This window comes from Triturus cristatus, chromosome 11 (assembly GCF_964204655.1).
Source record: "Triturus cristatus chromosome 11, aTriCri1.1, whole genome shotgun sequence".
In the NCBI taxonomy this organism is placed as follows: Eukaryota; Metazoa; Chordata; class Amphibia; order Caudata; family Salamandridae; genus Triturus; species Triturus cristatus.
The window spans coordinates 861,215,298-861,242,281 of record NC_140594.1 but is presented as its reverse complement, the minus strand read 5'-3'; the positions used below and the strand labels follow the sequence as shown (position 1 = coordinate 861,242,281).

General features: G+C 48.9%; 1 protein-coding gene across 3 annotated transcripts in view; it reads left to right on the top strand.

Moving 5' to 3' along the window:
* The window catches only part of GIGYF2 (GRB10 interacting GYF protein 2), a 1,663,629-nt gene that overhangs the window by 236,434 nt on the left and 1,400,211 nt on the right, over positions 1-26,984 (top strand). For all 3 annotated transcript variants that reach the window (XM_085634698.1, XM_085634699.1, XM_085634697.1), the window contains exon 4: positions 12,553-12,648. In XM_085634698.1, the coding sequence (XP_085490824.1) occupies positions 12,553-12,648 (96 nt within the window). The remainder of the gene's footprint in view (positions 1-12,552; positions 12,649-26,984) is intronic.

Below are 26,984 nucleotides of genomic sequence, written 5' to 3'. Positions count from 1 at the left end.
AGCACAATAACTACTTAACAATAGTTTCTTGGAATGTGGCTGGCATTCAGAAATTGTTAAAAAATGATTGTCTGTGACGGGGAAGGGGCGGCAGAGACGACAAACAAGGAAATGCAGGTTGGTCGAGCACTTTATTCTCAACCCGGTACAGGGCTTCTCCCAATAATGTTCGGTACACGGATGGAATGTCTCCGGCTCTTCAGTCTTTGGACTGTCTGGTTGACACTCAGGGCGGCACGCTCCTATTCGATCGTCATGTGGTAAATAATTTAATTACCGGTACTTAATTTGATGCGGAAAATTAATAAGAATAGCTCAGTAAAATAAGAGGCATAATCCGTGGTATTAGAGATTCGGAACGGGCTTTATTCCAATAACAATTCGAATTGTTGGCTTCATATTCCATCACCACGGAGGTTCAGGAAGTGAAGGACGCTACATTATTGACAGGTAATCATTTTTATAGAAGAGGCATTACAGTGAAACAGATGTAGGAGGCGTAACAGTTGATAACAGAGATAAAGATATACATGCGTAACTAAAATGGGTGTAACTAGGCGTAACTAAAGAACGTCATTAGGTATGATGTCACAAATGGGTGGTTCCATGAAAGAATTTCGCAATGTCAGCAAAAAATACTTGGCAGAGATGCGCGCGCAGCAGCATGACGTGTGATTTGACGTGCAACTAGGGGGAGAATGGGACTTGACATTTAGCTCTACATGTGGAGACAAGAGTCTGGGGTTATGTCAACCTAATCCCAAATCATATCTAATATCCTATGTTTAAAGAACTGTGTTATCCAAAAAGAGAGGTCTCTTAGGATAGAATCTTATTCTATACTGACTATACTGACTGTTAGTGCGTGTACAAGCGTCTAAGTGTCTACACTAGATGCGAGGGGGTAGGAATATTCCATGGTAACAGGGCTATGAATTATTGGCATGAGGGCAGCAAGGCCTGGCCCTTTGCACGGGAGCTGGAAGAATGTTTACCTAAACTACTAGACAGGAATGCATCGGATGAGGGGCGAAGGAGATAATCTCGAAGGTGAAATACAGTTTTTCTGGCAGGCTATGGGTTGGATCAGGCACCGTTAGCCGCGCAGGGAGTAGGACAAAGTTCATGGTCACGGATGCAGGCTCAGACTGGAGCTTTCAGAGGCAGAAGGCAGAAAAAGGCTTGATGGCAGAATCAGGGCCTACTCGCCTGGACTGTAAAATATAGTAAATGGACCATATAAAGCCGGTGGCCTTTCATACTCTAAAATAGAATATCCGGCCCATTCATGGCGGATCTGATAGAGGACCTGTTGACGGTGGACGCACATGTGTTTGCGTCTTCATAACTGGAACTGGAGGGAACATACATGTACTTGTAGCATACACATGGAACCGTTGGGGGTCCAAGATAGGGGACATAACTGATCATAAAAATCCATATTTCCACAGTCGGGTCCGCTGATGTTGACTCCCCGGTCTGGTTCCCTCCGAGTCTTCCCTCCGTCGTATAGGACAAAAGAGACGAAAGTACTGGTTAGGTCGGGGATCTCGTGCGCCGGGACACAAGTAGGGCCGGGAGTGAGGGAAACCAAGTGCTTGTAGTGCTCTCACTCTCTCCGTGACTGTGAGGGGGAGTGCACGTGTGAGGGGGATACTAGGGCAGGGTACTGGATGCGGTCTCGGTGTTACGGGTCTGGGTTTATCAATGGAGGTGAGGTGGCTTTCCCCAACCAACCCGCTACCCTTCCACGTACCTGCTCGAGCCACGCTCCTCCCCTGGGAACGTGGCCGGGCGCTTCGTGGTAACGTTGGCCTCCTGGCTTGTCGGTGTCGCCTTCGTCCGGTCTCCCTTCCTCCGTACTGCTACCTCCGCTTCTCCGCTCACGAATCGTCCTCCTTCTCCGCACTGAATCTCCTTCCGCCTCCTGGGAAACGCCGTCCGTCGTCTTCCGGAATCCTACCGCTTTTGTGTATCCTAGCAACGTGACGTCATCGGTGGGAGTGGTCTCGTCATTCTGAAAGGCGAAGTTAAAGGAGCCCTGTCCACTGGCCAGTCCTGCGTATAATAGGGATATGTCTCCTCCAGTGGTCCTGTCACTTCGGGTTGCTGCAGGGGGAGAGAAGGGGTCAACGAGGCATCTGGTGTACAACATTTCTGTTTATAGGAGGGCGGTCCTACAGTATCGAACGCCCTGTCACATTGTCCTAGACTACTTTCAAAGCAGTGATATAATTTGTCTCCAGGGGACATGAGCAACATCTACTACAGCTCTTTCCGGGTACTTTGAATTCCATGTCCCGACTTTAAGACGCAATATTTTTGGGCGGCCAATGGGCGGTCTCTCTGTTTACATCCAGCATTCCCGAAGGCTGGAAGTAATTTCACTTGCACCTCCCTCACCTGGAATTCAAGTATTACTTATCAACGGAGTAAAAAATCATTACAATCCGTTTAGATTGCTGCTATTCTATTGTTATGTTAATCCAGCTTTGCACCAGAGAAACCAAGCACTCGATGACCAGGCAGCCATCATTGGAGATTTTCTCATCAAATATCCCCATCATTATCCACTCATAGTCGGGACTTTAACAACAGATCTCTCGACAAAACAAGAAATGGAAATAAACAATCTAAAGAGGTCGCGGCACTTCAAGCCTTATTTGATACCTGTTCTATATCACCTGCTCATAACCTCAAGAATGCAAAGGATCAAACATGGGCCCGCTTCCAACATACAGGAATATCTCTACAATTGATTATCTATTCATTGGTAGCACATTAACTTTGCACCTGAATGACTTTGACATCGACAACCGAATAGAGAGTGACCACAGGCCCCTTAGAGCATCTTTCAGTCTTTCCACTGTTGTATCTTGCAACTTTACATCTGCAGGGGAATCTACGGGTGAGGAACGAGATAAAATCCCACGCAGGATAAAGTGGACCACCAATCTCGGTACAAAATTGTCTACATGGATAAGTAAAAATGAACAATTAAATACTGCTTTCGGTTCGCAAGTCCCCTTAGACTACTGGCCTATTCTCCTGACAGACCTGCATCGGGCGCTGGGGGGGGAACATTGGACACTCAACAAAAACAAGCGCCAAATGATCTAAACCAGCACCCAAATAAGGAAATGCCGGAATGCAAATGGAAGCGTCAAAATCCCCCAAATGCAGGACAAAAAGGGGAAAAAGCACTGCAGCGTGCCGTAAATGGATCACTTCGATCTGCCCAAAAGAAACGTGCATGGGAGCAACGCACTAAACGAATAGAGGAAGCCTGGCTTAAAATCTTTTCTCTTCTTAAAGAAAAAAATCCAGCCCCATTTTGGAGATATATCAACCAAGTCAGTAATAGTGGCCAGTCTAAAGAGAACGGGGTACCTGAGAATGTCTGGGTGAATCACATCAATCAGCTCTACGGCAGTGGGACAGGGGAGCTGTCAGTTCTCTCCCCGCCTCAAGCACCAAATAATGAAAACACCCAGGGCTTAGGCATCTCGGAAGCCGAAGTAATAAAGATCATTAGTCGTATGAAGAATGATGGTGCACCAGGGCCAAATGGAATACCCGCTACAGTTTTTAAATCAAACCGTTCATTCTGGGCAGACCTCCTTACACCTCTCTTTAAACAAGCTTTTCTTACAGCTACAATTCCATCCACCTGGCAGGGCTCAATATTACATCCACTTCATAAAAAGGGTAACCGCTCAAATCCGGCAAATTATAGGCTAATGGCTTTACTGGATATCGAAGCTAAGGCCTATGCTCGTGTCCTGCTGGTAGCACTTGAGAACTGGGTCACAGAAAACAGAATTCTTCCTCATACCCAGTCAGGCTTAAGATCAGGCTGCTCCACGACAGATAACATAATAGCGCTGTCCTATTTATCGTGGAGAGCCACTCTGGCCAACCATCTACCTTTATTTTTCTGTTTTGTGGACTTCAGTGCAGCATTTGACAGAGTCAACCGAGGGACGCTATGGAACAAACTAAACTCCTGGGGAATACCATCTGCACTTCTCTCTGCACTGACATCTCTTCACCAGAAAACCTGGGTGAGGATTAAAACAAGTGCCACAACAGTATCTGCAAAAATCGCAACTAAAAATGGTCTAAAGCAAGGCTGCGTATTAGCCCCATTACTATTTAATCTCTACACCGCTGATCTGCCCAAAGAATTGGCAAGTGCTACTTTGGTCGCCCCAAAATAGGGTGGCACATGCCTACAGATTATGCAATATGCTGACGACATTATCATCATGGACCATACAAAAATAGGTCTTCAAAGAGCGCTCACTGCCCTTAACACATACAATATAAAAAACAATCTTCTGATGAACGAATCAAAAACCAAAGTCATGGTTTTTGGTAAATTTAAAACAAAGAAAAATCTGTCTTGGCGAGCAGGTGATCTACACATAGCAACCTGTCCCAGCTATAATTACCTAGGAGTCTGGTTCAACGAAAAGGCTAATCAAGTATCCCATCTTAAACATCTTCGGCCTAAGGGAGCAGGGGTTATATACAGTTTGAGGCGCTTGAACCGGCATTTGCACAGCCCCACAGCTGAGTCAATCTTAAGGGTTCTATGGGCCAAACTGCTCCCGGCTGTGTCTTATGGCCACCTGGCTTTCCCTGGCAAAATGGATACATTTTTTGTGAAATATCAAATAATGACTTACAAGAAAATATTTTCGGCTCCTCAGCATGCAAGGAAGACGAGGCTGAGACTTGAGCTGGGCCTAGAAAGCGCAGATCTTCATTGCCTGGGAGACTTAATTAAATTCTACATCTACACTCTACGTGCACCTGCTCAAACCATGAAAGAACAATTGCAATCTGTATTCACGGACAAACTCTCTCCCAGGTACAGACAGCTGCACGTGGCCATCTCCACATTAAAGATTGAAATCATCAATTTTTCTAATCCAATCATTTCCTCTCTGTGTGGAAAAAACCAAAAAAAAGCCACTTTAGTGTCATTTGAGAGATATGTTGCTCGGCTTCCCAAAAAAACACTCCTTGCAGTTTTGAATAACTTGTATATTAAGGTGAAACCTCAACCATATTTTAACTATTCTCTTCAACCACTGACTCGCAATAAAATCATTTATATGAGGCTGTTAGCCCTTCCAATTCATGATTTCAACCCGCTGTGGGCTTGCCAGAATGGTCAGCTAACATGTAGGCTCAGTAATTATCCACACAAGTCCTGGTTACATCTGTTATGTTGTTGCCCTCATCTTGCCATTGATGGTCGACACCTACTGGTCCCAGTTTATCGGGAAAAGTTACTGAGACATTGCAGGGAAGCATCTGATTTGTGCTTCAGTAATAACTCAGCCCAAGTTTTAGCAAGAGCTTGGAAGTTTATCAATATTATTTTAACTGCATTGCACAATGCCCAGCATTAACCCCTTCCCCACTCATGACGGAACCGCTCCGTCATGAGCCACGGTCGCCGTGTGCTCATGACGGAGTGGTTCCGTCATGCTGCGGCCGTTGGCGGCCGCGCCGCCCACGCGGCGCTAATTCCCCGCCTGTGCGGGCGATTAGCGCAGTGGGCGGAGTCATGACGGAACCACTCCGTCATGAGCACAGCTCAACCGCGGCTCATGACGGAGCGGTTCTGTCATGAGCTCCGCGCTGCCCCCCCACACCCCCCAGCGCTGCGGCGGAATTCCCGCCGCAGCGAAAGGGTTAAGAAACTGCCAAACTCTTATTTTTATTGCATATATGAATGTAGATGAATGTTAAACCATTTGTGATAAGCACTGTGACGTTTATTCTTGCATTTACCAGATGTACAAATGTATATATAATTTTTTTTTTTCCCTTTTCTTATTTATTAACTCTTATATTTCAATCCTTGAATTTTATTAATACGTTTGTATGTTACGGTTTTAATTAAATGTATAATAAAGTAAGTAATTCAAAGTTCTCATAACTATGTTAGAGGCATATGAGCTGCAGATTACACACTTTTGCATAGATCGCCATCTGGTGTTGGGCCCGGATGTTTGCAGTTTGTTTTTCCTCTTGGAAAGTCTTTGGAAGTCACGAGGTCGGCGACTCCTCCCTTGGATCATATTGCGCATGGGCTATGGCTCCGTCCTCAGATTGTTTTTTTCCGCCATCGGGCTCGGATGTAATCTTCGCGCTCCGGTTCCGAACTTTTCCAGTTCGACGATCGAAGCAGAATCCTCACTCACATCGCGGTATTGTTTTGATCGCGATCTCCTCAATCACCTTCTCATCGACAAATCTTCGGTTCCAGTCGTCGACGGCGGCCTTCGGGCCTACCCAAGCTCCGGTCCCGGCTGATGGAAAGAACTCCATTCAAGAAGTGCCCTCGATGTGGGTCCAAATTCCCCCACACCGATCTTCATGAGGTGTGCAACCTCTGCCTCTCCCCTGAACACGAGGCTCGAGACTGTCCGGCCTGTAAGCCTTTCAGATCGAAAAAGACTATTCGGGACCGAAGAGCCAGACGAAACATGGCGCACTCCTCGACCTCCGTTCCAGTCGACCTCTTCGGAGACGACGTCGAAGATCCGGGACAGCAACACACCGAAGAGGACATAGTCAGTGCTTCCGAAGCAGACGACTCTGATGTAGAGGACATCACCCCGGCGCAGAGGGTCGTGAGTAATATACCCCCCACGCCTCCCTCCCCCCAACACCCGCGCTGACACCCAAAAAGGCTTCGGTCACGCCTTCGCCTCCGGGGCTAGGCAAGACCAGAGACACTGCTTCACACACCCCACCTTCGGGCCCGGTGAAGAAGCCAAATAAGCCTTCCGGCGGCTCCGACCAAGAAATTGGAGGTTCCCAAGCCCAGTGCTAAGCACGGCACGGACAAGCCTAAAAAGTAATCGGCCCCGAAGACCTCAGCGCCGACGGAACATTGTCACAAGAACTGTTTACACTGGATCCCTTACAAAAAACTCTTACTAAGGATCCAAAAACTGGACATTTGGCACTCTCTTCCAAAAAGAGAAATTTGGACAAACCGGCTCTGCCTCCACCTCCAAAGAGGAAGGACTCTGCTACCTCCCCTTTCAGAATACCTTCCCCACCTCCTCCACCTCCGCCCCCACCTTATCACTCTCCGACCCCGTCTCCAGACGATGATGATCAGGGGGACCCATATCATGATCCAGGGGATGTGCCCCAAGACCCCACCCCTACAGGATCCCCAGACCCATGGGACAACTACAATAACCCAGATATTCCAGACGTCCCACAAGATGACCTGTATCCTTCCAGGCCATCACCACCGGAAGACTCACTAGGTTTCCACCACCTACTTCATAGGGCGGCACATTATCACGGGGTAGAGTTGCACACTGACCCAGTGGAGGAGGATTTCCTCCTCGACACCTTTGATACCGCACATAGGTCAACCTCCATACTACCTATGCTCAAGGGGGTGGTAAAACATGCGCCAGAGGTTTTTAAGGACCCAGTCAGGGCCAGGGTCATTAACTCACGCATAGAAAAAAAGTACAAAGCTGCCCCCACAGATCCTGCCTATATCAAAGGGCCAGCGCCACTAGATTCCCTAGTGGTTTCCACTGCACGGAAGAAGTCAAATTCTCAGGCGTCAGGCGAAGCACCACCACCTGACAAAGAGTCAAAGCTACTGGACGCATCAGTAAAGCGCACTGCGTCACAGGCAGCCAATATATGGCGTATCGCCAACACCCAAGCGCTATTGGCCAGATACGACAGGGTGCATTATGATGAATTAGAAACCATAATGCACCACCTCCAGGAAAGATACAAAAATAGGGCCAATGAATTAATTCAAGAGGGTAAGACAATAACTAACCCCTCCATACGCTGTGCCTTAGATGCAGCAGACACAGCCTCCAGGGCCATTAATACTAGCGTCCTCCTCCGTCGCCATGCTTGGCTGCGAATGTCAGGTTTCAAACCTGAGGTACAGGCCTCCATCCTAAATCATCCCTTTGACCAAGAACACCTATTCGGCCCAAAGGTAAATTAGGGCCTCGAGAAAATGAAGAAGGCCACTGATACGGCGAAATCTACGGGAGCCCTCCTAGGCGCTCCTTTCGCCGCTCTTCCTTTCGGAGTACGTCTAGAGGCTACTCCTCAGATAGTGCGTCCACTTCCTACAAATCCCCCACTCAGTCCACCTTCACAAGGGGTTATCAAAGAGGCGGCTATAGGGGCAATAACAAAGGCAGAGGCAAAACAAATACCGCCCGCTCTGCCACACCGCCTACCCAATGACTTCTCCCCCAACCCCCCCCCCCCCCCCCCCCCCCCCCCCCCCGCTCCCTCCAGACCATCCCACTCCGGTTGGTGGCAGACTACAAAATTTCCTTCAGGTCTGGGAGACATCACCTCAGACAAATGGGTGACACAAATTATTCGCTCAGGGTACTGCCTAGAGTTAACATCTACCCCCCCAAACATTCCACCCAGGCAACGCCCAATGTCACAAGAACATTCCACATTACTAAAACAGGAGGTAATCTCCCTCCTACAAAAACAGGCGATAGAACAAGTACCCGCCAATCAGCAAAATTTAGGGGTCTACTCCCTATATTTTCTAATACCAAAAAGGGACGAGACTCTATGACCTATTCTAGATCTCCGGCCCCTAAACACATACATACATTCAGACCATTTTCACATGGTAACGCTTCAGCAGGTGCTTCCGCTCCTCTCCCAGACCGATTCCTCACCACACTGGACTTGAAAGACGCATACTTTCACATTCCGGTACACCATGCTCACAAAGTACCTCAGATTTGTAGTGGATGGGCAACACTACCAGTTCAAGGTGCTCCCATTCGGGGTCACAACAGCACCAAGAGTATTCACCAAGTGCCTAGCGGTAGTGGCGCCACACCTCAGAAGACAGCACATTCACGTCTTCCCATATTTGGACGACTGGCTGATAAAAGCCACGTCCTACAACCAATGTGTACACCACACCGCCACTACATTCCAACTACTTAACCAACTAGGCTTCACGGTGAACCACCAAAAGTCTCAGCTAACACCATCCCACATAAAGCAATACCTCGGTGCCACCATAGACACCTCAAAAGCCATAGCCTACCCCAATCCGGCCAGGATTGAAAGCATTCAGGCTTTGCCTCAAAGATTCATACTTCAACACTCCCTACCAGCAAGGGTGTTTATGCAACTGATAGGGATGATGGCCTCTTGCATCTTCATAGTGCCCCACGCAAGGCTCCAGATGCGTCCACTCCAAGAGTGCTTAGCGCTCCAATGGAACCAGGCCCAGGGGCAACTGACAGATCTGGTGTTGGTAGACGGTCGCACCCATCGCTCTCTGCAGTGGTGGAACACCACAAACCTTTCCAAAGGTCGACCGTTCCTGGACCCCGTTCCACAAATAATACTAACAGACTCATCGCTCTCCGGCTGGGGAGCTCATCTATTACACCTCACAGTGCAGGGCACATGGACGCCGCAACAAAAGTTACTCCATATCAACCATCTGGAGTTACTAGCAATCTTTCTAGCCCTAAAATCCTTTCAAAGACAGATTTTAGGCAAGGCAGTCCTCATTCAAACATACAACATGACGGCCATGTATTACATTCAAAAACAAGGCGGCACACACTCTCCACAGCGCTCTCAACTAGCACAGAGCATATGGAGATGGGCAATTCCACACAAAATCTTTCTCCTAGCCCAGCATGTACCAGGAGTCCAAAACACCATGGCAGATCTGCTCAGCAGACAGACGCAGCAGATCCACGAGTGGGAACTTTACCCGCAGGTTCTTCACCCGTTCTTTCAAATGTGGGGGCATCCACAGATGGACTTCTTCGCCACCCACGAAAACAAAAAATGCCCAAGCTTCGCCGCCAGGTACCCACACCCATTGTCCAATGGCAATGCGATATGGATGAACTGGTCAGGCAAATTTGCGTACGCCTTTCCACCTCTCCCACTAATTCCATTAGTGGTGCGAAAGCTACAACCGCACTCCCTCACACTGATCCTAGTAGCTCCAACGTGGGCCAGACAACCGTGGTACACCACACTGCTGGAACTCTCGGTAGTACCTCACCAAAAGCTACACCTCTCACCATGCCTCCTAACCCAGAACCATGGAGAGATCAGGCACCCGGACCCAGCTCAGCTCAACCTTGCGATCTGGCTCATGAAATCCTAGAATTCGAATACCTAAACCTTCCCCCTGACTGTATGAACGTCATCCGAGAAGCTAGACGCCCTACCACTAGAGCCTGCTACGCTGCCAAGTGGAAAAAATTTGTTGTTTATTGCCATAACAACACAATCAATCCTCTAGACGTGTCTATACAACACATCATATGCTACTTCCTCCATCTACAAAGGTGTAACCTAGCATATACCTCCATTCGGCTACACCTCGCAGCAATTGCCGCTTACCTACAAAACAGGCAGCACCTATCACTTGTCAGAGTGCCTGCCATTAAAGCCTTCATGGAAGGCCTAAAACGAATAATTCCCCCCAGAGTACCACCCTCACCTGTGTGGAACTTAAATATAGTTCTCACAAGGCTAATGAGACCGCCCTTCGAACCTTTGCATAAATGCGAACTGCAATTTCTCACATGGAAAACAGCTTTTCTTGTAGCCATCACTTCCCTCAGAAGGGTCAGTGAGATACAAGCACTTACCATACAAGAACCTTTTCTCCAAATGCACCAGAACAAGGTTGTTGTCCGTACCAACCCAAAATTCCTACCTAAAGTCATTTCCCCTTTTCATCTAAACCAATCGGTAGAATTACCGGTATTTTTCTCGCAACCTCAAACTGTTGCAGAAAGGGCTCTACACACGCTAGATGTCAAACGAGCCTTACTTTACTATATCCAAAGAACACAACCTTTCAGAAAGACCAAACAGCTATTTGTCTCTTTCTCTCCACCACATAAAGGCAACCCTATTTCTAAATCAGGGATAGCTAGGTGGATTGTAAAATGCATACAGATTTGCTACCACAAAGCAAAACGAACGCTATCCGTTTCCCCTAAAGCCCATTCTACACAAAAGATAGGGGCTTCTATGGCTTTTCTAGGGAACATCCCATTAGATGATATCTGCAAAGCAGCTACATGGTCAACACCGTACACTTTCACTAAACATTACTGTGTAGATGTGCAAACCAAGCAACAAGCTAGTGTGGGCCAGGCTGTACTAAAAACACTATTTCAAACCACTGCAACAGATACCGGTGGTCGCCGCTAAAGTTGGGAACTGCTATATAGTCTATGCAAAAGTGTGTAATCTGCAGCTCATATGCCTCGAACGGAATATGCTACTTACCAGTATGAATCTGTTCTTGGCATGTAGATCTGCAGATCTACACACGCCTCCCCGGCTACCTGTATCTGTTCCAGTCTATCCTATTTAGATACAACACACATGGGTTTCTTCACTGTTCTTACTACGCTCCATCTTTCCCTGTTTGCGAAAAACAATCTGAGCATGGAGCAGAAGCCCATGCGCAATACGATCCAAGGGAGGAGTCACCGACCTCGTGACTTCCAAAGACTTTCCAAGAGGAAAAACAAACTGCAAACATCCGGGCCCAAAACCAGATGGTGATCTATGCAAAAGTGTGTAGATCTGCAGCTCTACATGCCAAGAACAGATGCATACTGGTAAGTAGCAAATTCCTTAGTGTGTCTCAACTATTGCTAGGGTAGGTGAAGCGAACAATGGTGTAAAAGTGTGTTAAGCATGACCAGTGAGGAGAGGGTGCTTTAGGTCTTTAATATCCCAATAGTCAGTGAGATGGGAGTTATCTTTAAATGCAAAGTCTCCATCTGAACTGTTCTCAAGGGGGTGAGTGTACCTCTTTGAATGGTTCTTTATCCAGGCTCCTTAGCTGATGATTTCGAGTAAGGGAGTTTGGGTGTTTGCACAAGCTCAGGAAGGTTATCAATCTCTTTAGGAATAAGTTGTGTTCAGGAAGATTGTGTGAGTCATCTGTCTATTTCCATTGCATCTCCTGCTTGTTTCTGTTGGCTAATAGGACTGTCCTCTTCCTGCTACTTGTATCATTAGTATCCTTAGGATGTACTTCTCACAACCGTTCTGGTCGACCTTTCCCTTGGAGGCTTTATTGTAGCATGGTCTCAGCTCATGTGGTTGTGCGCTTGAAACTAATATATTTTATATACTTTGAGCCTTAGTGTCTCTTTTGAGGCTTTCTCATAGTTGTGTGTATTGGAACATCGATATGCTGTAAACACTACTGATACACCTCATAGTGGAATGTGATGGGGGTAGAAATGTGTCTTAGAAGAGGTGTTTTCTTTTTTCTTCTGAAGGGATATTTTGATTATGTTGTTCGATGTGGTGTATTTTTTATCACCTTACACTTACACAATGCACTTTTGACACAAGTGCATGTTTTTCAGTGTTTGTCTCTCGTGGCAATGCAGTTGTGTTTTTGGATTCATTCTACGGTGGAAGCTTTAGTCTCCCTAGTATGGAGATGCAGGAATTATTATTTTTATATATTTTCTTACTTTGCAGATTCCTTCAGACCTCATGGATAAGGAGTTTCTACCTATCCTACAGGAGGAGCCCCTGCTACCACTCGCACTGGTGCCTTTTACAGAGGAAGAACAAGTAGGTGTCTGTTATGGAAATAGTGTTTGTTTATTTTTGGCATGCTATTACCTTGGATTTCTGTTTGAAATATGGATTACCTTAGTTTAGTGTATGGCTGATGGCTGTGGACATTTTATGGTAAGTCTATGTAAGATGTTAAAAAGATTACCAATTGCACTGGCAAGCAAGGAGCATGTACTTCACTCTGATCTTTCTGATCGCTTTTCACATCTTCCATTTTCCACCTGTGTTGCAGGGGATGAGTCCAGCGACTTTTATTTCGAGTTTTCTATGTCTTGCACTATAAACATATTTTGCTCTTTACGTTTTGTCACTCACATGTGTGCTTACATGTATGCATTGAGCTGGTTATAGTATAGTTAATCTAGAATTGGCATGGTTCTAATTGCTAACTGTATTTTAGGGGTGACCTTCGATCACTGAGGCTACAAGGAAGTACATTGACATTCTTACACTTGCATAAGACAAAGCGTCTAAGGTTCATGTCCATCACCCATTGCTGTACAAGTCCACAGCAATAAACCGCCCACCTTTACAGCTGAACAAGCATGGGTAAACTGAAGAGATCTTTTGACATCCCGCTGTCCAGCTGACTTTAATTTAGTCTACCAGTGCAGGTCCTAACTAGCTACATACTACAACTGCTTCTTGACATCTCACAATAACGTCAGATATGGGATGATATTAAAAGTCCATCCCAGCAGGTGTCTCTACCATTTCTCCCTTTGACCTATACCTGTTCAGGACCATACACTTTAAATAAAATATCTCTGAATGGACTACCCAGTGCAGTAACAAGCTAAGATGACTATGAACGTAAGAAATGGCACAAAGGGACCTCCAGAGCTTCTCAGTTCTTCTGGCCCTTTGGAAACCATAAACTGCACACCCGTCTCACACTTCACCCATCATACTGCTAAGCGCTGTGTCCAATAGTATGATGATAGCACCTTGGTGGACATCACACATAATATGGAATTATTTCCCGCACAGGATTAAAACTAAGACCACACACACTTCCCATTTAGATAAGCACTTCAGCAGCCCAAATGGGGATTATAAGTGCTATGTAAGTGTTGCTGTACAATACATACAATTTAAAGTTGGAAAAAAAGCACCAGGCCAGAACTGTCTTGCTTATGCCATGTGTTCTAACGTACATTAGCCTCAAATTCCATTGTTTCCCAATCTTTTTCCCTGAAATGCATGTGGACTGTTCACTCCCCTGCACTGGTCTCCATAGCTTTTCATAAAGACATGACAGTACTCAAAAGCAGTTTTATAACATTTAATATTACAGTACTAATCACTTAATAGTGCATAATGCAGTAAGCAGCCTCTCACAGGACACATCAATAATGTTAGAAGAAATACATGTAACATTCATAGTATTCACATTAGTCAGTAATGCGAAATAATGCAGGCTTTGTATTTGTGTTATGGCATTTAGCCTCCTAAAAATAGCTCTTCTTTTGTAGTGGATCTAGAAACTTTTGCAAAATATTTCAATTATTAAATGAGGACAACCCCTAAGATTCAGACTAATTCCCAGTTTTCCTTTTTGATCGAGGGTGCCCTTCAATGATGCCTAAGGTCACAATTTACATGCCTTGGAGCTCAAAGCCTGAGTGTCTATTTACTAGAACTTCTCAGAGTCATGGTATTAGTGGTGATGTTACAAATTTAGATGCCCCTAAGTGTTTCACTGAAAAGGTTATTTCTGCTTACAGGCACCTTGAAATAACTGTAATGTATTAATGGGTCTCTAGATATATTTTAATGGGTTTCGTATGTCCTTGTGCGTCCTGACAAAATTCAAATGAAAGTCCTGCGACCAAACTCACAAGATCACTCAGATGACCTAATCGGTGTTGAAGACCGATCCTAAATCCACAAAAAATGCACCTCTCACATAACTGTAAAGTTCACATTGAACAGTGTCTCATTTCTCATCCTGTATGCTTCAGTCCAATCTTACTTACCAGTACCTCCCTTATAACTTACTCCTGAGCCCTCCGAAGTCATTCAACACAATGTTGCTGAGCATTAGATACTTATCAATACTGTGGGGAGCAAAAAAGAAAGATTGGGGCGCATGGTGAACATTTGTGGAACGTGATCAAATGTTCTGAAATTCTAAATTATTGTGAGTTGTTGCTTCAAATGTTATACCAGCAATATCGTTTGTATGGCATCGCAGCACTTGTCTAGTTGTTGACTTTGCAGAATTTTTGGAAGTTGCCATTTCAGTGGAGTCTGATGTTGCTTGATACAAGGTGTTCGCAGTAGTGGAAATAGGTAACTTATTACTTTTTCTAAATTGATGGTAACTTCAGTTTCTGTGAGTTCTGTGTAAGATTGCATGGTTGGACTAAATCGATTTATGGATCTTCTAGGTCAATTTCCTGGCAATTGTGTACGTCTAGAAGGCACTTATGATTATTGAGAGATGCTGCATGGTTTTATAGAAAGCTCATGGCCTATTTGGGTTATGCTGGATGTATGTTTGTAGGAAAGTAGGATCTGTTTTCATGGTTACCCCCACTTTTTGCTTGGTGTTGGTAGGTTTTTGACTAGTCTGACTGGGATCCTGCCAATCTGGACCCCAGTCACTGTTTTCTCCCTAAATTGACCATGGTAAGTACTTGTATACATCCACAGTTGGATACTGGGGTACCCTTGTAAGTCCCTGGTATATGGTACTAAGGTACCCAGAACATAAGTACACCAGGAGTCTCCCATGGGCTACATCATGTGTTGTGCCACCCATGGGAGTCCACTTAAACTGTGACTGCAGGCCTGCCATTGCAATCGGTGTTAAAAAAAGAAAATTGATGTTGACTCTCAATATATAAGGAATATTCGCCCTGTCGCATCACTTCCAGCCTTGGCAATGGAAAAGGACAAATAATCTTATCCTCTGGCATTACAACCTCTTCAGATACTGAAAAGTCACAACTTTTGTGAAGTTCAAACAGTTTGGAGTATCAACTGGTATTTACCTGCTTGAATTAAAGACTTGGTTAATGAACAACTTTCTCAAGTGTAGGAAACTGGTATTTTGTTGCAATTGTCCCCCCCACTTTTGCCCCCTTTAGAACTACCAGATGTTGGTTTCCGACTCCGACAGTGCACTAAAGCCTGCTAACCAGACCTCCATGCCAATGCTTCTTCCCCTAAAACAAGTAGTCTAACTGTAGCCCAGTTGGCATGGACTTTAGTACCCCTATATACCCTAATAAATGGTACCCCTGGTACCTAGGGCCTGGGTTCTAAAGAGGGTCCCTAAGGCCTGCAGCATGTCTTATGCCACCCTAAGGCACCCCCCACAAATTACATGCAGGCTGTGTGTTATGGTGCAAACCATGAGTGAAAACACAACATGGCACACTCGATGTGTGCCAGGCCCAAGTCACTGCATGTAATAATTGTAAGTCACCCCTACAACAAGCCTTGTAGCCCTAAGTTAGGGTGCATTATATTACATGTGAGGGCATATCTGAATGAGCAGATATGTCCCTGTGCTTTCTAGTTCAATCACTAGACGGTACAAGTGAACAGGTAAGCCATCTTAAGTATATGTACTGTACACTGGTCATTAAGAGTTCCTCATCTACACGATGGCTTCACTGAAAATGCTGATGTTTGGCATCAAACACCTTGTATTAATAAATCCGTACTGATGCCAGTACTAGATTTATTATGACGTGCACCCAGAGGGCATCTTAGAGGTACCTCTGAAGCCTTAAAAGTCTTCTAATGTGCTGGCTGACTGGATCCTTCCAGCCTGCCACCACAGACCCGTTTCTGACCTCCTGCAGGTGAGAGCCCACACTATCAGAAGGTCAGGAAAAAGGCCTGCTCTGGCAGGAGGTGCTATCACCTCCTCCAGCAGTATGGCTAGTGCCTCTGCCGCCTTTGATGTGCGACCTGGCTTCCCCCAGACCAGGGAATGTCAACCCCCTGCCCTGAGGCCCATCATGCACCAGGACAGGTGGGAAATTAACTATGCATGAGGCGTTTTGCACCCCCAGGCTAGTCACACCCCTAAGGTGGGCTGCCTGAAGTGAACATTAAAATTAGGATTTCACCATCTTGGTTGTGGTGAAATTAGGAACTCTGGGACGGGGTTATGTCAACTCCCCACAGGAACGAAGTGGTCATTTAGTGGGTGTAGTGACCCCAAGGGTAAGTAGCTCATTTGCTTCTATCCTTTTCTCTCCTTAATGCCCCTAAATTCATTATTTAGGTTGCTCACTGACACCAAGAACTCCGATTCCCCTGACAAAAGAAGGACCAAGAAGAGCAGAAGGTGAGAACTGGGGACTACTGGTGGACTTTGACGCTAAACCCTCCCTGCCTCCTTTCCCGATGATTGCGACAACCCGACACGTCCTGCAGCTGTGCATTCTCTGAAAGCCTTGGAGGGCTTCCAGCACTTCCCCAAGCCATCAGCATCTCCTTTGAAGTGGAGGAGCGACTTCCTGGCAGACACCGACCGCAATGTCTGGTGACATTTGACGATTACGGGTATACAGGTGGGGTGGGTTACGTTGGTTTCAAATTCAGTTTGTTTAGCATGGTTCGGTAAAACCGAGATTATATGCGCACAAGAAGACTGGTGTGCGGCATGGTGATATCTGGTATGCACGGGGGCTTTGAGCTGTTTATACATAGAATTCAGGGAGACACTAAGAATTGGGTGGGTTTGAATTACGCGTTAATTGGGAGCTCTAGGTTCACTGGAAGTTAACATCTGGGGTTTGAGTATTTGTTTTGTAGTATAAGCACGTGCACATTTTAGATTAACACAATATATATTTAGGTTTCTGAACAAATGGTTACACGACAGGAAGTTTCAAAGCATCCGTTCATCATAATTTTGGGGTACATAACGCATGTGAACTTAATGTTTGGTGGTTTTTAAGATTATGGTGATTTATTTAAGACATGTGAGGGGAGATATGTTTGATAACAATTTGATATTATTTTGGGTGTTGCATAGAAGTGACTGACAACAATCTTTTCATAAATCACAGATACCCCTGATGAAGGTTAATGAGAAACCGAAATGCATTGGGTGTGATACCATTGGAATTATTCGGAGGACTCGAAATTCTGAAATGTTCATGTATAGGCCTGGATGGGCAATCATGAAACAATAAAAACACAAAAAAATGAAGAATTTTGGGTCTTTTGACGTGATGTACAAACTTTGACAAAAACAATGAAATAAAATGGATGAATTTGGACATACTATGGTTGATAGGCATTAATTTGCATACCAATGCTTATACGGCTGTGCAACTCGAAGTTGACCCGCAAACCGCGAGTCACAACTTTCTCATGTTTTCATGCCATAGTGAGACAGGAACGGGGCACTAGCGAGTGCTGCACGCTAAACTTGATAAAGAGCAACAGGAACTAAAACGGAGTAAATATGGGTGTGCTTCAGGACATTGTCTGTTTAATTTTAATCTGTTTGCTGACCACCGGGTCCACTGACACAGCAGCCGCCCAGGAGAATGTCACCGTGCTGAAGGTCAGATCCGAATCCCCACCAAGTATGAAGACTTACTGCGTAGCATACCTTGTTATGGCATACTACATAAAAAAAACCTTACATTAAGCTCATTGGGATTAAACTAACGTCTTGGTGGTTGGGGGTGGCGGAATGACTTGTATGACCTCCAAGCTCTGTCAGTTCATTTGGTTCCCTTTACCCACACATTTGCTATTGCAAGTATCTTGGTGTTCTAGCGGACCGTGCGCTCTTCCCTTACTGTTCAAGTCCAAAATGTCTGGTCTAAAAGGATTTTTGCAAATACAAATGGTGATAAAAATCTTTCAATGTCTTCTAAATGTGCTGCGGAGGTGGAAGCTTGGGAGCCCTCCCCCTAAAAATTTAGAGAAAAAACATTCCTTCCATCTCACCTGCAAAATAAATTCTTGTACTAGGAGATTGTGTCCTATCAAACCCACCATCTGAGCACAGCATTTCAATCGATCTGGGTACTTCAGACTGTATTTTTGCAGTGTGTATTGCTTCACACGTGATCCACTAAGCTTCCCTGACAGTGAGACTCTAACATTAACAGTAAAACACTAGCAATGGGTGTAATATGATGGATTCTGCCCATTAAATCCACCTGGGTACTTTGCTTTTTGATCTCCTGCTTGATCGGCGCAATTGGCTGGTTGCACGTGAACGTGTGAGATGCCGGTCGTTTGCAGCCTGGTAACTGCACTCGGGTAGCTTTGTACAGATGGTAGTCTGCAGGGTTAGATATTGACCTGGGGGTAGTGTTATGGAGGACAGCACATTCATGTGAGTCTTTAAAAGTAGATTTATTCAAGTAAAAACACGTCAGGTGTTCATATACAAGTTCCCATTCAATGCTGCCTCCTGCTTAAACTGTCATTTAGGACTCCCAGGTACACAGTTTTGCAGCGTGAATCTTTCTGGATTCACTATGCTGTGCATTATTCCGCGATCTGGTGGTTGGGTCCGGATTTGTAGTCTTTCTTGTTTTTTTGTTGTTTTTTTTTTTCGTAGCCCAGGTGGGCGTCGACGTCCCACCATTTGGTGCACCTCTCGTGACGTCGTCGTGCTTCCTGCGGAAGTCCCACCTTTGGGGAGCCATCTTCAGATTCTTTTTTCCGCCGTTGGGTCTGGATCGTCCTCGAGAAGCTCCAGAGTTTTAAACGAAGGAAGAAGGAAAATACGCGAGTTTCATCGAAGGAGAACCTTTAGAAGACTACAGAGAGAAAGGTATTACAGCCGGGACGACGAAGAAGTAGGGGATCCTCGAAATTCTTCGACGCACAGAGGAAAATGCGCACTCAGAGGCTCTGAGCGCAATGGACAAGACACCATTTAAGTTCTGCCCTAACTGCCACCACAAGTTCGCGCAGAAGGACCAACATCCGGTCTGCAACCTTTGCCTGCCGTTAGACCACGAGAGCAAGGACTGCAACGCCTGTTCCGCCTTCGCGCCAAAGACTCTCCGGGTAAGAGAACGTCAGAGGAGAGCCAACTTCAGCATGGAAGGCAAGGGTAAGGCCCCTTCGCTGTACGATCTGGGCCTATCCACCGACGATGAAGACATCGCCGAGGGACCTGATGTCTTCACGGTCGCAGAGACCGATAAGAAAATGCCTGACGAGGTAAGAGACACATTTGAAAGACACGTTAGTTAGATTCCTCACCTTAGAATATCCCCAGGCATCAGACTGGATCCGGAAGATTTTTGTAGCAATACCCCTTGCGCGTCGCTAGGCGTCGTCTGCGGCTCCGCGTCCGTCGTTGGCGTCGTGCGCCGGAATGACGTCGTCGGAGTACTTAGACGCCGCCCTCGCGCGCTGACGTCAGTTCTTCTTTTTTCCACGCCAGTAAGCGCCGATCCGGGAGAGCTACCCCTTTAGTCAATTTTTGACTAACTTTTTCGACTCTTTTTGGTCACTTTCGACTCTGGTTTCAAGGCCTGCGACGACTGTCACCGACTAATGTCGGTGACCGATCATCACCGCCGGTGCCTGTACTGCTTGGGCCTCGACCACGACGCGGAGTCGTGCTCCGACTGTATGGCCCTGACCTCGAAAGCTAGGCGGGAGAGGTCCCGCAAGCTTCTCGAGCTTCGCCACTCTGCTCCGCGCCCCTCTCGATCCCGGTCCAGGAGGAGGTCCAAGGATCGGTCGCGGAGCCGCACTCGACATCGTTGCTCGTCTGGCTCGAAGTCTTCGGGCAAGTCGAAGTGCTCTAAGAAGTCCAAGAGGCGACACCGCTCTTCGGACTCCCCTCGCCGGTCGCGCGACTCGGCCGAGGGTCTGGGTGGTTCCACCCCCGCGGCTCCGCTGGAGCCGCAGGCGCCGCGCAAATCCCCATACCCGCCGGTCCCTGGGTTTGACGCGACGCCGACGGAGGTCAGTGCCTTCCTCTCGGCCATGAGGAGCCTGGCCCCGCCGTCGACGCCCGTTGGCGCGCCTTCGGGCCCCGCGGACTCGACTGGGCGACCTCGCGTGCCGGCGGCTCCGGCGCCGTTGGAGGCTTCGGCCCCGACGCCGCAGGTCCCCGAGGGGCCCGAGCCTGGGCCCCCGTCGACGCCGGTCGACCTCGTCGCGCCTCCTCCGCCGACACCGATACTACCCCCGACGCCGACTCCAGTCGACGTCGATCCCAGGTTCAGCCCCGGTCCGGTCACGACGCGGATGCGGCGCCGCATCCGACGCCGCTAGAGACACATATTGTCTATCGACCGGCTCCGATCATTCCTCCTGTTTACCAGGAATCGGATGACGGGGGCGAATGGGAGGGGTCTGAGGACCCTATGGCCCTTCAGGGGCAACTTTCTCAGGACTGGGCAGATGAACTGGGGGAGGCCAGTGGATTGGATACCTCACCGGACACTGGATTCATCTCTCCTCCGACTGTGGCTTCGGAGGAGGGTGCAGCTTTTGTTGTGGTGCTGCGCAAGGCAGCCGCGGCCCTTAGGCTTGAGCTGCCTGCCGTGGCTGTGAGGACTAACATCCTCACTGAGGTGTTTCAGTCTGCCGCATGCTCCACTGAGCCTCTGCTGCAATTCAATGAGGCCCTCATTGACGTTTTGCAGGGCACCTGGTCCAAGCCCTCCACAGTCCCTCCTGTGGATAGGAACGTTGCCAGGCGCCACCGCCCTGCTCCGGGCGACCCCAGTTTTCTGTCCCAACACCCCACCCCCGAGAGTCTGGTTATCCAGGCCTCTACCTCCCAATCCTCCTTCCCATCCGCTCCTCCGGACCGGGATTCCAAGAGACTGGAACAGTTCGGTAAGAAGCTGTTCTCCTCGCTCAGTTTGGGCCTGCGGTCTTTGAACACCGCCTGTCTCTTGGACCGTTATTCCCACTCTCTGTGGGATACGGTGGAGGACGTGCTGTCCCTGTACCCGGAGGAGGCCCGGGCACGGCTTTCCTCAGCTCTGGCGGATGGGAGAGATGCAGCGCGCCATGCAATCCGATGTGGACTCGACACTACGGACTCGCTGGGTAGGGCGATTTCTACCACGGTGGCGCTTCAACGTCACGCCTGGCTGCGGTCCACGTCCTTTTCAGGGGATGTCCAGAGCACTCTCATGGACATGCCTTTTGATGGCACTCGCCTTTTTGGTGAGAAAGCGGACAGTGCGCTGGCTCGCTTCAAGGACTCCAGGGCTACGGCCAAGTCCTTGGGCCTCTCGGCCCCGTGGCCACAAACTTCCGCTTTTCGCTCCTTTCGTGGCCAAGGAAGGGGCACCTCCTCACGTCCGCCTAGCCACCGGCCGCAGAACCAGCCTGCACGCGGTCACGGACGTGGTTTCCGCCGAGGCGGTACTGGAGGACAATGCGGTCAGTCCACATCCATCCCGGCAGCATCCACCTCAAAGCCTTCCTAGTCCGAGCTTTCAGGCCCATTCCTCGCCAGTGGGAGGCCGGGTTCGCCATCACCTGCTCCACTGGCGTACCATCACTTCGGACAGGTGGGTGCTGCAAATCGTCCGCAGGGGCTACTCCCTCCCCTTCGAGACGACCCCTCCAGCCATGCCACCGCAGCACCACCGTATCTCGAAGGATCATTTGAATCTTCTGCGAGAGGAAGTTTCGGCCCTCTTGGCCAAAGAGGCCGTCGAGCGCATTCCGAGCCCAGAAGTAGGTCGTGGTTGTTATTCCCACTACTTTCTGGTTCCCAAGAAGGGCAAAGGAGGCCTACGCCCTATCTTGGACCTCAGGAACGTCAATGCCTTCCTCCGGAAGGAACGGTTCAAAATGTTGACTTTGGCTCAGGTTCTAGCTGCCCTAGACCCTGGAGACTGGATGGTAGCGTTGGACTTGCAGGACGCATATTTCCATATCCCCGTCCTGCCGTCCCACCGGCGTTACCTGCGGTTCACGGTGGGTCAGGAGCACTTTCAGTTCACCGTGCTCCCCTTCGGCCTTACCAGTGCCCCTCGGGTGTTCACGAAAGTGATGGCGGTGGTTGCAGCTCATCTGCGCAGATCAGGGGTTCCAGTCTTCCCCTATCTCGACGACTGGTTGTTGAAGGCGGGCTCGCCCCAGACAGTAGTCTCCCACCTCCAGACTACGGCGGATCTCCTGCATTTGCTGGGGTTTTCCATCAACGTGCCGAAGTCACACCTGAGCCCCTCTCAGAAGCTCCTCTTCATCGGAGCGGTTCTCGATTCGGCGCAGTTCCGGGTCCATCCACCGGAACAGCGGGTCCGGGATATACAGGCCCCGATTCCCATCTTTCGGCCCCTATCCTGGGTTTCGGTCAGGCTAGTGTTGCGGCTTCTGGGGCTGATGGCCTCCTGCATCCTACTAGTGCATCACGCCAGGCGGCGCATGCGGGCTCTGCAGTGGGATCTGAAGTTTCAGTGGGCCCAGCATCACGGCAACCTGTCCGACCATGTCTTGATCTCGGAGGGCACTGCACAGCAGTTGCAGTGGTGGCTCACGGACCGCGATTGGGTCGCAGGCAAGAGCCTCTCCTTACCCCTACTGGAGCATGTCGTCGTGACGGATGCGTCCCTCCTGGGATGGGGTGCCCATATGGGAGAGGCGGAGATCAGAGGACTCTGGTCTCCGGCAGAGTCTCGCCTCCACATCAACTTGTTGGAGCTGAGAGCTATCCGACTTGCACTGAAAGCCTTCCTTCCCTCTGTCCGGGGAAGTGTCGTGCAGGTGTTCACGGACAACACCACCGCCATGTGGTATTGCAACAAACAGGGCGGGGTGGGGTCATGGACCCTTTGTCAGGAGGCTCTGCGCCCTGGACATGGCTGGAAAACCAAGGCATCACCCTGGTGGTTCAACATCTGGCGGGCTCTCTGAACGCCAGAGCAGACGAACTCAGCCGCCGGTGCATGATGGATCACGAATGGCGTCTGAACTCCAAGGTGGCGCAAGGTCTCTTTCAGCAGTGGGGAGAGCCTTGGTTAGATCTATTCGCCACCGACGAGAACGCGCAATGTCAGCAGTTCTGCGCGTTGGAATTTCCAAGGCGGCACTCGCTAGGCGACGCTTTTCGTCGAGAGTGGAGTTGCGGTCTGTTGTACGCCTTTCCGCCTATACCACTTCTGCCCAGAGTGCTGAAGAAGATCAGGCGCGACCGGGCCCAAGTCATCTTGGTGGCTCCGGATTGGGCACGAAGGTACTGGTATCCCGAGCTACTCAGTATGTTGACCGATCCTCCGATACGTCTGCCCCTTCGGGAGGATCTTCTGTCGCAGCAGCAGGTGACGGTCCTCCACCCGAACCTGTCCAGCCTCCACCTCCATGCGTGGAGATTGAGCGGCGGCAGTTGATGCCATTTGACTTGCCTCCTGAAGTCTGTGATATCATTCTGGCAGCCAGGCGTCCCTCCACAAAGACGGTATACGCCTGCCGGTGGAACAAATTTGTGGCATGGTGCACAGTATAGGCTGTGGATCCCCTTTCCGCCCCTCTTTCTGAGGTTCTCCTCTTTCTTCTTTCTTTGGCCCAGCAGGGCTCTGCCCTGGGCACCTTGAAAGGTTATCTTGCTGCCATCTCTGCCTTCTTACGGCTTCCTGATCAGCCCTCTCTTTTCAAGTCCCCTGTAGTGTCACGTTTTCTTAAAGGCATTACTCACACGTTCCCTCCTGTCCCTTTCGTAATGCCTCAGTGGGATTTGAATCTTGTTCTAACGTTTCTGATGTGCGCTCCCTTTGAGCCTCTTCACAATTGTCCTCTTCGTCTTCTAAGTCTTAAGACTGCTTTCCTGGTAGCCATCACCTCGGCTAGACTGGTGAGTGAGCTCCAGGCCCTATCGTCCAAGCCTCCTTTTCTGTCTGTTCATCCGGACAAGGTTGTCCTTCGGCCTCGTCCTTCCTTTCTACCGAAAGTGGTGACCCCCTTTCATCTTGGGCAATCTGTCACCTTGCCCACCTTCTTTCCGCCTCCTTCCAAAGAGGAAGAGCGTCTCCACCGTCTGGACCCAAAACGTGCGCTCTCCTTTTATTTGGACCGCACAAAGCAGTTCCGGATGGACGACCAGCTTTTCGTTGGCTACGTGGGTGGTAAGAAGGGTAAAGCTGTGCACAAACAGACCATCTCCCGGTGTGTCGTTTTGTGTATAAAAATCTGTTATTCCTTGGCAAAAAAGGTCCCTCCTGTTGGGCTGCGAGCCCATTCTACTCGGGCAAAAGCAGCTACTACTGCTTTGGGACGGGGAGTCCCTTTGCAGGACGTCTGTCAGGCGGCGACGTGGGTTTCGCTACACACGTTTGCCAGGCACTATTGCCTAGACAGCCGAGTCCGGAGGGATGGCTTCTTTGGCCGTTCTGTCCTCCAGGACTTTCTGGTGTGATCTTGGTTCGCAGACCCACCACCGGGGTTGGTATTGCTTGGGTATCTATTCTAAGGTGAGAAATCTAACTAACGTGTTTCTTTCAGATGAACAAGTTACTTACCTTCGGTAACTATGTATCTGTAAGAAACATTAGTTAGATTCCTCACCGACCCACCCATCCTCCCCGTTTTGCGAACCGACATCTAGGGTTAAGGCTATCCTTTTCAGGGCCCTAGATTTTTTGGCACCAGTGTCGGTCTCTTGCATGGCTCTGCGTTCCTGGCGCGGAAAGGTATGTACAAGAACTGACGTCAGCGCGCAAGGGCGGCGTCTAAGTACTCCGACGTCATTCCGGCGCACGACGCCAACGACGGACGCGGAGCCGCAGACGACGCCTAGCGACGCGCAAGGGGTATTGCTACAAAAATCTTCCGGATCCAGTCTGACGCCTGGGGATATTCTAAGGTGAGGAATCTAACTAACTAATGTTTCTTACAGATACATCGTTACCGAAGGTAAGTAACTTGTTCGTCGAGTACAAAACCACCGAAAGGGCCCCGAAAATCGGATGGTGACTCTCGAAAAAATGAGTCAGTCCTCGAAGGAAACAGCGGCGCCGAAGATTTCGACGTCTGTCAGTGGTTCAAAGGACAAAAGGCCGAGCGTATACTTCGAGAAGGACTCCCAGGTGCCGAAGACCGCCGAGAGGCAGAGTTCGTCGAAACAGACCCACGAGGTGGGACGTTCGGCGACGAAAGACAAGGCCACGTCGACGCAAGCTCCGTCGAAGAGACCTGCGGTCGACGCAAAGCACATCTCAAGCATGGAGAAGAAAAAGAGAAGGCTCGAGGCGGAGATGGAGAGCATCCTTCAGAGGAAGAAGGAGTTCGACGAACGAATGAAACAATTCTAAATCCCAACAGTCCCGTCGACGGATGTCGTGGAGATCGAGGAAGAAGGGGATTTCGGCGCCGAAGAGCAGTCGAGAAGTCCTGAGGAGGAAGGCACCTACTATGAGGGAGAAGGTGATGATCAGGATCAGCAGTCGTTCTACGGCTCGGCGCCGTCGACAAGTCAGGAGCTGGAATGGCAGGACGTCGACACCGAAAACCCCGAAGAGCCCGTGGACTCGTATCCTTCGAGGCCTTTGCCGCCTGACGACATTGGGGCGTACAACATGGTCGTCAAGAGTGCTGCAGCAGCCTTTGGTGTGAAATTGGACGAGGAGAAGCCGAAAGCAGACTTTCTACTCGATACTCTGCTCCCCATCCAGACGAGGAGCCAATTCCTCCCCATGCTCCAAAGCGTGATGAACCAAGGGAAGGAGGAGTTTAAGGACCCGGGAACATGCCGGTCCATCACACCCAGAACGGAAAAGAAGTACAAGCACTCCTCGCAGGATCCTCCTTACATCAAGGGATCGGTCACTGCAGATTCCATCATTGCTTCCACGGCCAGGAAAAGAGCCAATGTGCCGGCGACCTCGGGGCCACCTCCTGATAAGGAGAGCAGAAGGATGGACCTCACTGGAAGGAAGGTAGAAAGAAACGCCGCAATGCACTGGCGCATGGCAAACTCAAACGCGCTACTGAACAGACGCCAGTACCAGCACTGGGATGAGATGGGGCAACTAGTCAAGCATCTCCCAGAAGAGTACAGTCAAAGAGCTTCCCATCTAGTGGAGGAAGGGAAGAATATCGCCAACTCATGCATCAAGACTGCATTGGACGGGGCGGAAACTTCGAGCAGACTGATGGCCATAGGGATCACTGAAAGGAGGCAGGCTTGGCTCAGAATTTCTGGATTCGAGCAGGAAGTCCAGAATAACATACTGAACACCCCTTTCAACGGTGAAACGCTGTTCGGGGAAACTGTGGACGAGAAGCTCACCCAGCTGAAAAAGGAAAATGAGACCGCAAGATCCATGGGAGCCCTGCAATTCAGAGGAATGCGAAGAGGCACCCCAATTCGGAGACCCTACGGAAGGGGAGGAAACCAGCAGGGTATGTCGCAC